At 42.8% G+C, this 13078-nt stretch overlaps 1 protein-coding gene across 1 annotated transcript in view; it reads right to left on the minus strand.

Annotated features, from left to right (window-relative positions):
* The window catches only part of amph (amphiphysin), a 233274-nt gene that overhangs the window by 128243 nt on the left and 91953 nt on the right, over positions 1–13078 (minus strand). Inside the window, exons 8-9 of the mRNA XM_033019968.1 lie at positions 8055–8130; positions 1157–1239 (exon numbers count right to left, since the gene is read on the minus strand). Coding sequence (XP_032875859.1) covers positions 1157–1239; positions 8055–8130 — 159 coding nt within the window. The remainder of the gene's footprint in view (positions 1–1156; positions 1240–8054; positions 8131–13078) is intronic.

Consider the following 13078-nt stretch of genomic DNA (forward strand, 5'->3'; position numbering starts at 1 on the left):
GCTATCCTACCATGAGGCTGGAGGTTTTCTTAATGCTGATCGCCAGTCAAAACCAGGAGGTCCTGTAGCCTACAGGCCGTTCCACAGTTGTTGATATTTCAGGCTGATGGGATAATCCCAACCCTGATGGGATACTCAACCAGGGACCAGCAAGTGCCAGTGATGGTCAATGTATGTTAACAATCCAGCAATGGTGAACCCTTGAGTCATGTTCTCCTGATCAGTTGGCCTTGGTTGAATGGTAAGATAATTCAACACTATATGTTCAGGCAGCATGCATATGACGCAGTGAGAAGCGGTCATTAAATCACAAAAATGTCCACATGGCGTTTCTCCAGGCAGACATCACATAAGCACATCCAAAACATGCAGGAATACAGACAAACGATAGTGCATTTTAAGGTTCCAAAATAAACTTTTGTTTTAGAAAACCCACACATTTAGAACCTCTGCCAACTTGAAATGGAGTGTATTCTTTCCTTGCAAAAATGTAACCATCAAGTATCATCTTTACATTTAACAGACAATCAATGGCAAGAAACCAACCCTTCCTTTTTCTGAAGGTTTGGTGCAAGAGGCCGTCTATCTGTTTGAAGAACACTATGTTGAAATATGTTGCTGGACCAGCTGAAGACAAGACTTCTGTGCACAAGTGACACTGTGAGAGCTTTTGGATGGTTCACATACAGAATTCTTCAGGCACTGTGAAATTTTATATCTCAAAGGTGAATTCAGCCTAACGAGAAAAGTGGAATATAATTGATTTGTCTGCAGATTTCAGGTTTCTGTATTGATCGGACGTTTTAAACGCTCAATGAATTGTCGGGCCATGGTCACCCCTCCAGCCTCGAGATTATTTTTGTATGCAATTAGATCATGACTGAGCTATATCTAAATAACAAGACAAACGTTTCCAGAAAGGATTCACTCAGTCACCTGGAATGGAAATGATAATTCATCACCAGGAACAATGTAAGTAGTAGCTTTAAATACCAAGGGGCATGAAAACAGAGCAACATTGTCTATAGGTTTCCCAGCAGATGTGTTAAGTTAAGGTTTACAAATGGAGCCCAATGTGAAATTTTCTTCTTTGTGTGTGAAGCTAGTTATGGAAATATCTTACAAAAAGGTAATTAATAGTCATCAGATACTCTACCTGGGTGCGCCTTGGATAGTAAATGCTTTGTCGGCATGCTGCTCTCCAAGCTTACTCATTATTTCATACAATTTATGACAGAGCTGTAAAACAGAAACAGACATGGATGTGTTATGGCCAAACAAAGTGTTATGATGATGATAAGGAGCTGCTTCTACTTCCAGACCCTCAATAATATTCAAATGATAGCAAGTGCTCTCTCTACAGGGAACTAATTTTGTGTTCCATTATGTAATTCAAAATCCATAAATATTATGAAGGAATCCCCTTTAAACTATTCCATTCTGGATGAGTGCATCATGTGCATTAGTATATTTAGTTTATTGTCATGTGTACCAAGGTACAGTGAAAAACTTTTGTTGCGTGCTATCCAATCACCGGAAAGACAATACTTGAAGGCAATCGAGCCATTTACAGTGTATAGATATATGATAAGGGAATAACGTTTAGTGCAAGTTAAAGACAGCAAAGTCCGATCAAGGATAGTCTGAAGTAGACAAAAATGCTGGAGAAACTCAGCGGGTGAGGCAGCATCTATGGTGCGAAGGAATAGGTGACGTTTCGGGTCGAGACCCTCCTCAAGGATAGTCCAAGGATCACCAATGAGGTAGACAGTTGTTCAACACTGCTCTCTAGTTGTGATAACGGCTCTCTAGTTGCCTGATAACAGCTGGGAAGAAACTATCTCTGAATCTGGAGGTGTGTGTTTTCACACCTCTGTACCTTTTGCCTGATGGGAGAGGGTAGACGAGGGAGTGTCCAGGATGCGACTCATCCTTGATTATGCTGCTAGCCTTGCTGAGGTAGTGTGAGGTACAAATGGAGTCAGTGGAAGGGATGTTGGTTTGCGTGATGGTCTGGGCTGCGTCCACAATTCGCAGCAATTTCCTGCGGTCTTGGATGGAGCTGTTCCCAAAGCAAGCTGTGGTGCATCCTGATCAAATGCTTTCTATGGCGCATGAGAGCATATTCAAAGATATGAGAAACTCCATGAAATACACAGGCTGGTACATACATACCCACCTATAGACTTTAGAGAAACAGGCCCTTTGGTATGCTGCTACCTATTTGTGGAGGGAATGATGCTTTGAGTGGTGGTCACATGGGCTACTTTTTCATCTTAACCATTGTTGGAGTCTCACTCATGCAAGCATGAGGAGAGCATTCTATCACATTCCTGGCTTCTGGAGGACGGAAAAGCTATGGGTGTAGGAGACAAATCTCTCACTCCAGAATGTGCAGCCCTTGGATTGTACTGTGGCCATTGTATTATAGTTGAGCTTCTGGTTAGCAGTGTCCACCAGAATGTTAATAGTTGGAGGTTATGCAGAGTTTTATACCAGTGGTCCTATTTCATGCAACTTAGCCCAATGTTTTTAGCTGTCCCATTTCTTAGCATTTTTAATGAAGAATCTTACTTAAAATATCAATCAATTTACTTTGTTCACGGCTGCATGGCACATGAAAACTGATAAACGGAAGGTCAAATTTCATTGAAATAGGGCTAGCTGATTCAAGAGTAACAATTCATTCTGATCTTAAATGAAAAGAGATGGGATGCCAGGAAATATTCATGAGAACAGGAGGGCAAACTTGACATGGGAGGAGCTATATTGAAGTGTTTAAAGCAGTGCTTCTTAAACTGGTGAATGGTTCACCCAAAGGTGAATGAAATTATTTTGGGATGAATGAAACTAGAGGGGTGGATGAAGGGTGAATGACTTAATTTATCCAGATATTTATATATTTTTTGCCATTTAAGTGGTTAGCACGCACTTATTGGTTTTAATGGCAGTGGAGCTGGATTTTTGATATGTTTTTTTTATCTCTACCTATGGTTTGGTAATTTCAAAGGAGCAGGATATTTGCCAAATTTACTGTAATATAACCTTATAGTGAAGACCATGGTTTTTTGAGCAAGTTTTCCAAGAAAAAAACTGCAGTAATCAAAGCCCGAAATGGTAGGATGGGGCTGAAGCCCAGTGTTTAGACGTTGGAATGTTTTTTTTAAATCATTCTAATAGAATGATTTTCCAACTACAGTGGTAATTAAATTATTTTTTTCATTCCTAGTTTTCTTTACATATTTTTAGGATGTTCAAAAAGTTGAATAAAAGAAGCACTTAAGAAATGAGTTAATTTATGTTATTTGCTCATGTGACAAAATAAATTATATATAAAATTATACACGAGGGAGAATAAGACGAAAATTACCTACAAACAGAAGAAAATTTAGTCGAGGGTGAATTAAATTTTATGATTCAAAGGTGAATGTCACTGAAATAGTTTAAGAAGCACTGGTTTAAAGGATTAACCGACACACACAAACCAATACAAAAAAAGGAAAAAGTCATTAGTGAAAACTTAATTTAAAATATACGTAATGAAGGAATTTGCTCTTGGTTATAAATGATCAGAGTAATGTCCCAGCGAGAAAGAAAGTGCAAAAATCACAAAATTATATCAGTGCACAGAATGGATTACTGCAGTACTGGCTGACTGCATATCTTACAAAGGACAAGATGTACAGAAGAATCCAAGGAGACCTCACATAGAATTCAGATACCAAAACTCACTAAGGTCATGTGTAGGAAGGAACTGCAGATGCTGGTTTACATAGAAGATAGACACAAAATGCTGGAGTAACTCAGCGGGACAGGCAGCATCTCTGGAGAGAAGGAATGGGTGACGTTTCGGGCCGAGATCATTCTTCAGACTCATGACAGGTTTAACAATGCCAATCACAGGGTCCATTATTGGCCAATTGAAGAAATGTGCCAGGCTAAATGTTGCATGAAGCATCATGCCGTGATCCCTATTATCCACCCCCAATCCAATTGCAGTGGCCTGGTTCAATATCCATCAGAGATTTGTGTTGAACATTGTACCTTGTGGGTCAACGCCCAATGTCTGATCTGACTGTAAACTCAACTTTGCTTTTTGGCACTGGTAATCATTCTGTTGGCTAAGGATCCATCACCTTCTGTCTTAAAAATATTCAAAAATTCTGCTTCCATTGGCCTTTGAACGAAGAGAGTTCTAAACGAACTCGACAAGTTCAGGTAACTTTATTGTTCTATATTAGTTATTCACCTTTGATATTGGCTCAGCTCATTTGTGCTTTTAGACTGTAGACTTTAGAGATACAGTGCGGCGACAGGGCCCTTGGCCCACCGAGTCCGTGCCGACCAGCAATTAGTCTGTACATTAACACTGTCCTGGCCCCATAGCAGAAGTGTCCACATCGTGGAGCTGGAAACTGGAAGTATCCTGAGCTAATTCTGCTACCACCATCATCTATTGCGACGAGTGATGGCTTCCACTGATTGTTGCTGGAGGCTTGTGTCCTTTTCAGGATGGACAATGACAGCGAGGCCAACATTTGTAACAAGATGGACACGAAAAGAAGAAGAAGAACACTCCTACATGCTAGGGACAATTTACAACTTTACTGAAGCCAATCAAACTACAAATCTATACATCTTTGGATTGTGGGAGGAAATCGGAGCACCCGGAGAAAACCCATGCGGTCACAGAGAGAATGTACTAACTCTGTAGAAACAGCACCCATAGTCAGGATTGAACCTGGGCCTCTGGCGCTATAAGGCAGCAGCTCTACCGCTTCTCCACTGTGCCAGCTTTTCTTTCACTGCCCTTTGTTCTTTTCTTTCTTTGGAGGAAGAGGACATTCCCAGCCTGTCCTCAGTCAGCATCAGTAGTATACCATCTGTAATATTAGCTCAGCTTGTTTTATTTTCCTTTTTTTCTCTCTCTGGGAGAAGAGAACGTGCCCAGTCTGCCCTGGTGGGCCTGTCCTCCAGCGCTGCTTTATGCAACCCACATTCTTTTATCTGTTCTCATCTTCTAAATGCTCCCATTCATTCATTAGCCAGATAATGTTGTTCACAGCTCATCCCCCTGGTCGCCCCAGCTTTATCCCATCAGAGACGCCCACAGTCCCCAGCCCCCAGTCTTCTTCCCTGTACTGGTGGAGGGTCTCCGACTTGAACTATTAGTGAAGCGTCTCTTCCCACACATGCGGCCTGACTTGCTGAGTATTTCCACCTTTTTATGTTTTTAGTTTAGATTACCAGCATCTACAGTTTCTTTGATTTTGAGTTCCAAATATTTCCTCTCAAGGAAAACCAAAATCATCTGAACTCTTTCTGAAGAACAAGATCCATAATTTCTAAACAGTGACCCATGGTTCTGGATTCTCTCACAAGTAGAAAGATTCTCCCCCTATCCACCCGTCAAGGCCCCTCAGAGTCCCATTTGTTTCAATCAAGTCCTTGCTCACTCTTTAGGACCTGTCCCACTTGGCGATTTTTTTCGGCGACTGCCGTATCACGTGACTGAAAAAGTCGCGGCGTGATAACGTATTGTCGCGCAGTGATTCCTCAAGAGTCACAACACTTTTTGTTGTTGCCACTGCATTTTGAAATGTTCAAAATCATTCGGCGACCCTGATACAATACAATACAATACAATATTTATTACATGTTATTTGAACCTCAGTGAGGCTCAAACGAAATTCTGTTTCCACAGCCATACAAACAAAGACAATTTCCTACAGACATACACACAATTCAATTTACAGAAACATCCATCACAGTGAACCCACTGTGATGGAAGGCAAAGTCTTTTCTCTCCCTGTTCTCCATTTCTCTCCCGATGTTGAAACCCCAGGCGGGCGATGATAAGTCAGTTAATCACTGATGATACGTCAGTCAATGAAGCAGGCAGTCGCTGAAAAAAAATCGGCAAGTGTGACAGGCCCTTTAGAATTGCTGCCTGTTTCTTCCTCCACACTCCAGGTCCAATACAGTCTGCTCCATTATCCCAGTTTTTCAGTGCTGCCCGATTTATTGATTTATTGATCGATGTGCAATTGTCCCACCTCTACCATTGACCCATCATAACTAATTAATGAAGTGAATCAGACTGGCTTTCGCACTCCCATAAATCACCCGGTTTGTCTATTCACTATCTGATTGGCTCAGCACCCAATTAATGAATGTTCAGCATCAAATGTACTTATTCTTCAGCCACTCACAAAACCAGCTTTACAGTAGAACAGGTCCTTCGCTGGGATATGGTGTGTGGTGAGTGAATGTCACTTCTTTGTCACCACAGCTTCCATTGCTTACACTGACTACTCTTGTCCAGGACAGTGAGCAAATGGCAATGTTTAGTTTAGTTTAGTTTAGTGATACAGCATGGAAACAGGTCCTTCGGCCCACCGAGTCCGCTGCGACCAGCAATTACCATACACTAGCACTATCCTACACACTAGGGACATTTAAAAAATTATACCAAACCAATTAACCTACAAATCTGTACGTCATTGGAATGTGGGAGAAAACCAGAGCACCTGGGGGAAACCCACGTGGTCATGAGGAAATAGTACAAACTCCATATAGACAGCACCTGTGGTCAGGATCGAATCTGGGCCTATAGTGCTGTACGGCAATAACTCTACCACTGACCAACCGTGCCGCCAATGATCCAGGGAACAATTGCAAGAGTGGCCAAGGCCCAACTTTTCAAACAGCTCTTAACTTAGTGAGTTGCAATCACCTACATTAAAGTTCTTATAAGCAGTCCCACTGTCTTTAATATGGCAATCCGTTGATTTCTTCTGACATATGATGATTCAATGTAGACAAAAATGTTGGAGAAACTCAACGGGTGAGGCAGCATCTATGGAGTGAAGGTAATAGGCAACGTTTTGGATCGGGACCCTACTTCAGACTGATGTGAGGGTGGGGAGGGGAGGGGGGGGGGAGGATAGAAGAAAGGAAGAGGCGGAGACAGTGGGCTGAGGGAGAGCTGAGAAGGGGAGGAGAAAGCAGGAACTACCTGAAATTAGAGAAGTCAATGTTCATACCGCTGGGGTGCAAAATACCCAAGCGAAATATGAGGTGCTGCTCCTCCAATTTACGGTGGTCCTCACTCTGGCCATGGAGGAGGCCCAGGACAGAAAGGTCGGATTCGGAATGGGAGGGTGAGTTGAAGTTGCGATGATTCAATGTATACTCACTGAAGGGTACAGACGGAGAAAGTGAATGTATTGGAATAAAAAGCAAAAAGTAGACAATGGAATAAATGATACTGAGGGAAGATGAAATGAATGGGACAGTCATTGAGAATGCTACCACCATGTCCAACTTTTCAAGATAACAGAAGGTGAAACTGAGCAGGCGGATTCTTCCTCCTTCAACGTTTGGATCATTCCTGCAGTGTTGACAATGGCTGTGCAGTAGGTGGAGAGAGCAGAGAGTGAGGGGCCAGGGAGAAAGCTCCACGTAAATTTTAAACCTTTTCCTGATGACACCAGACAGTGTGTACTGTAAGCGGGAGGTGAGAGCAAGCTAGGACAGGCTAGCACAGGACTCTGGAAAGAAAGTGCTGACAAATGATTTACATGAGATTTTATACAAGCATACCAGTAAGAATCTTGTTATTCTATTCCTACCTAAGGCCCACCAAATGTGGTGGGAAACATATGAACAATTATTTAATTTAGTTGAGTTTAGTTTAATTTGGAGATGCAGCACGGAAATAGACCCTTCGGCCCCGCGGAGTCCACGTCAACCTGCGATCCCCACATGCTAACACTATCCAACACACGCCAGGGACGATTTACATTTACACCAAGCCAATTAGCCTACAAACCTGTGCGTCTTTAGAATGTGGGAAGAAACCAGAGAACCCGGAAAAAACCCACGCACGTCACCTGTAGAACGTACAAACTCCGTACAGACAGCGTCCGTAGTCAGGATCGAACCTGGATTTCTGCAACTCAACCGCTGCACCACCATTTGGTGCCCATTCAGGCACACTAGGAAATACCTTGACCGTCACCTTCATAGGGCCGAGGGCCGCGTATACTCACCACTGCAATCTCCTTGTGGAACTTCGACTCTATGCACGTAATGTTTCTGAAGGTGTTGACATAGAAACCAACTCGGCTGTGAAAGAGAAAACATATGATCAGTGAAACTTATCCCTCATTATTATCTTAAATAGACACTAAATGCTGGAGTAACTCAGTTGGGCAAGCAGCATCTCTGGAGAAGATGGGTAGATGACGTTTCAGGTTGGGACCTTTCCTGATACGAAACGTTACCTATCCATTATCTCCAGAGATGTTGCCTGACCCACTGACTTACTCCAGCTTTTTGAGTCTGTCTTTGGTATAAACCAGCATCTGCAATTCCTTTTAATTACATTTATCCCATTACATTATCTCCACATGAAGAACATAAGAATAACTCAAAGGTAGACACAAAAAGTTGGAGTAACTCAGCGGGACAGGCAGCATCTCTGGAGAGAAGGAACGGGTGACGTTTCGGGTCAAGACCCTTCTTCAGGGTTTTTCCTGCATCCCTATTTTGCCAACATCCCATTTGTCTTGACTGGACTTGTCGGGAGGACTGAGAACACGAATTTGCTCATCTGGCTTGAAGTACCTCTCCTTTTTGTGGGAGTCAAAATGGCATTTTTGACAACTGTTTTTGCTCAACTCTCAAGGCCAAATTGGGTTGAACTAGGCTTAGGCATATTCTTAGTCTTCTCTTCATCAACAGTTTTGAAGGTGAGTAACCCGTAGTGGTGTGTTGTGTGGTTCTGTACTTCAGCAAGAAACTAGCCAAACAATGTTTCATGGTGAGCTTTGAACTTCCCTGCAAAACTTGTTTCTTGAGAGCATCTTTGACAACTCTAACAGACCTTTCCGCCACCCCGTTGGAGGCTGGATGGTATGGGGAAACAAGTGTGTGTTTTACACCATTCCGCTGCATGATCTCTTTGAACCGTTCTGAACGAAACTGAGGCCCGTTATCAGAAACAAGTTCTTCCGGTAAACCATGGCATGCAAAAATTGATGTCAACTCATCTATGGTACACTCAGTAGTAGTGCTTGACCCCATATACTTAACCTCAATCCATTTGGAATGACTATCTACTAGCACCAGAAAGTGATCATTACTCTTTTCACAAAAATCTCCATGAACTTTCTGAAAAGGTCTACTTGGCCATAACCAGGGTTGCAGTGGTGTTTTTGATGGTTTACTCCGGCAATTTTGGCAGACGCTACATTTGCTCACCAGTGACTCGATGTCACTGTCAATACCAGGCCAATACACAAAACTTCTGGCAATTGACTTCATGCTTACCATGCCAGGATGTTCGGCATGAAGTTCATTCATAATTTTGTTTCTCAAAGAATCTGGTACAACCACTCTGTAACCCCACTTAATGCATCCCTGCTCACATGATAATTCATGGCGTTGATTATGGAAAGGCTTCAGCTCTGAGTTCAGAACTGAGTTCAATCCACTATCGATTTCAGTCCAACCGTTTAATGTCTGTTCATAGACCCTCTTCAGCACAGTCTTTCTCTGTTTCTGCTGCAATTTATGTTGCAGTCACTGGAAAGTCTTCATCTACAACTTGCAGTGTGTGTAGATTGAGTTCTCACTTCCCACGTCAGAGTTCTCATGGGGCAACCGGGACAACGCATCTGCAACTGTGTTGCACTCGGAGCTTCTGTGCACAACCTTGTAGTCATATTTCGACAGCAAAATTGCCCAGCGCTGCATCCTCGATGCCATGGTGGAAGGTATAGCTGACTTGGGACCAAGTATCACTAGAAGTGGGTTGTGATCAGTCACTAGGGTGAATGGTCTGCCAAGAAGAAACTGATTCTTGATTCCGAACACAATGCTGAGTGCTTCCTTTTCTATCTGTGCATAATTGCGTTCACTTGGTGATAGGGTACAGGATGCAAAAGCAATAGGCTTTACCCGTTCGTCATTCATTACGTGGGCGATCACTGCACCCACACCATAACTTGAAGCATCACAAGCAAGTTTCATTTTGCGTGTCGTATCGTAGTGAACAAGGAGTTTGTCACTTGTCAAGTTTTCCTTGCAGATGTTATATGCACGTTGTCGTTCCTTTCCCCACGTCCATTTCACATCATTTTGTAGCAGATGATGTAGTGGCTTTACCACAGTTGCTAAATCTGGAAAGAATCGTGCATAGAACTGCACCATCCCAAGGAATGATCGTAGCTCTGACACATTGTTGGGTTTTGGAGTATTCACTATTGCTTCAACTTTCGCCTTCACAGGGCGATGTCCTTCGGCCTCTAGTTTGAGTTCAAGGCAGACCACCTCTGACTGCGCAAATGCACATTTACTTTGTCGCAGTTTGACATTGTGGCAGTTCAGTCGTGTGAGAACTTGCTCGCGGATTTCCAGATGTTCTACCATGCCCTCTGTGAATATCACTAGGTCATCCTGGTTGCACACACAGTGCGGAATGCCTTGTAACATTTTGTGCATGACAGATTAGAACATTTTCGGGGAGGATCACACCATAGGACAGCTTTGTATATGAAAACAAGCCTTTATGTATGTTGATAGTCAAGTACTGCTGACTTTCCTTGTCGATATTGTTGGGCGTAGGCATGAGACAAATCCAGTTCAGTGAAGACTCTTGCTCCGCTAAGTTCTGTGTACAGATCTTACGAGTTTGGTAACGGATATTGTTCGCATCAACGGCTTGGTTGATTGTGACCCAGTTATTCCCGTGTAACTGTTGGCAAAAATGTTTGCATGTTTGCTTCTGACGTTTTAAAGACTTGATTTGGACAAATCGACGCTGAAAATGTTCTTCCAGTCTAACTCTTTTCTACTCAGCCAATCCTTTCCAAGGAGGGTTGGTTTATTTCTGTAGCTGGCCACTATGATGGGCAGTGTTACTGACTGACCATTATGCTGAACTTTACAGTTCATTTGTCCGCATGTTTCCAAAGCTTCGCCCGAGTAGGTTCTCACCTTGACCTTACTCTCAAACAATGGTATCTGTGGGAACTTTGTTTCGTACAGGTCTTTGCTCATGACCAAACAATCTGCTGCCGTGGACGCCTCCATCGTGTTGTTCTCTATTTTTTTAAGTCCGCTCAAAACCCCCGATTTCCTGTCTGTTCTGGTGTAGCAATTCATCTAAAACTTAGCTGTACAAAAGTTATACCAGCTTGTGGAACTAGACAAAAAAAACTCAGTCTAAAATCTTATACAATCTTATACACCAACTTGCCACGTAGACACAACATAGAGATAGCCTGACAAACCCTCTACGATTTGTGCAGACTGCAATCCCATACATAGAAGGATCTGCAGCCTATCGTGTCCAGATCGAAAACAACTGCGACACAGCTCCGTATTGCTGTTTAAAATGTTAAACAATATTGCATGTTGCAAAACAGTCCTGCACCATAGTTAAAGGATGAGTTCACAAACTCTATCCCGTCCTCGTTGCCAATTTTGTTACATTCCGGACGGCAGAATGAAGAAGAAGACTTACACACTGGTTGCCTGGATCCCCGACAGAGAGATTTATTACCCAGCACTCCCTGCTTATATTGAACACCAACTCATTAACATACACATGAATATGTATGAATGCATTACAATATGAAAATTGATAAAAGGCAAATTATACCTAAATTGGGAGTGAGAATTAGACACATGGCCAATAATAGTCCATTTGACTGGGTTCTATTCCTTCCTTCTCTCTTTTAAGTTTTAGGAAGATCTTGAGATAACAGATAAGCAAAGTAACTGCAGATGCTGGAAGTCTGAAATAAAGATAATTTGCCTTATGGCCTGAAATGTTAACCTGCTAAATGGTTTGAAAATGTCTGTTTGTTTCAGTAAAAGTAAGTTCTGTAGACCCACTTATATCATGAACCTTCTTCCTGTACTAGCAGCGAAATCTTAATGTTGTTCCTCTGCAATGTTTCTGTCCAATTCAAGATCACTTTTCCACTCTCAATATGTAACTCTCAAACAAGACCTAAATATTTCCATGATTTAAAAACTATTATCTAAAGGGGCTGTCCCACTGCGGCGACCTAATTGGCGAGTTTAGAAGAGTTTGCCCTCAGCTCATACTCGCAGCATGGCCGACACAAGGTCCTAGGAGGTCTTTGTAAAGGGCCTGTCCCACTTTCACGACCTAATCCACGACCTTTTTTACTCGTGGACATTTTTTATCAGGCTAGGAAAACGCCCCGACCTACTTGATGCCACGAGTACCTACGACTAGCATCACGACCTACCTACGGCCTACCTACGACCTCCGACGACCTCGTGACCAAAGATCTTAGAGCAGAGCAAGATGGGTTACTCCTGCGAAATACAATGGGCTGACGTGTAGTACGCTACGGAGGGGATCCTGGGAATTTTCCCCGCCCATTTTAGTAACCGGAGCCTACCTGACCCGACCCGACTCGCAGTGTAATCAATGTTGCGGGGCAACAGTTTGTGTGTGTGATATAGGGTTAGATTCATAATTCTGTCAGTTCATACTTCTTGTCAAGAATAAAATTTGACTCTGGTAAATGTCTTTTTTAATGTTTTTTAAATCATTTCTTTTTAAATGGCTCACAAGCAGTGTTTGAGTTGATTTTGCAGTAACCGGAACCGACCCGACTCGCAGGGTAATTGACATTGCGGGGGAAGTTTTTGTGTGTGATATAGGGTTAGATTCATAATTCTGTTAATTCTTGTTAAAGAATAAAATGTTTATAAACACACATACATGAATGTGATCTAAATGTATATAATCATATAACACACACAATTCGATTTCTTCTGATCCAATGATGAACTTTATTTCAGACTAGACAAGGGACATTAAATAAGAAACATTGTAAACCTCCCCACAACTCCACACACACTAGGCCTTATACCCACCCCTCAACTCTTCCCCCCCCCCCCCCCCCCCCCCCCCCCCCCCCCCCCCACCCCGGCACTCCCTCGCATGCCCCCACACTACAATCTCTCCCCCCCTCCTATGCCCCTCTCCCCGCTGCCCCGGGCCGCTCACTCCCTCTCCCAGCTGCCC

This window comes from Amblyraja radiata, chromosome 4 (assembly GCF_010909765.2).
Source record: "Amblyraja radiata isolate CabotCenter1 chromosome 4, sAmbRad1.1.pri, whole genome shotgun sequence".
Classification (NCBI taxonomy): domain Eukaryota; kingdom Metazoa; phylum Chordata; class Chondrichthyes; order Rajiformes; family Rajidae; genus Amblyraja; species Amblyraja radiata.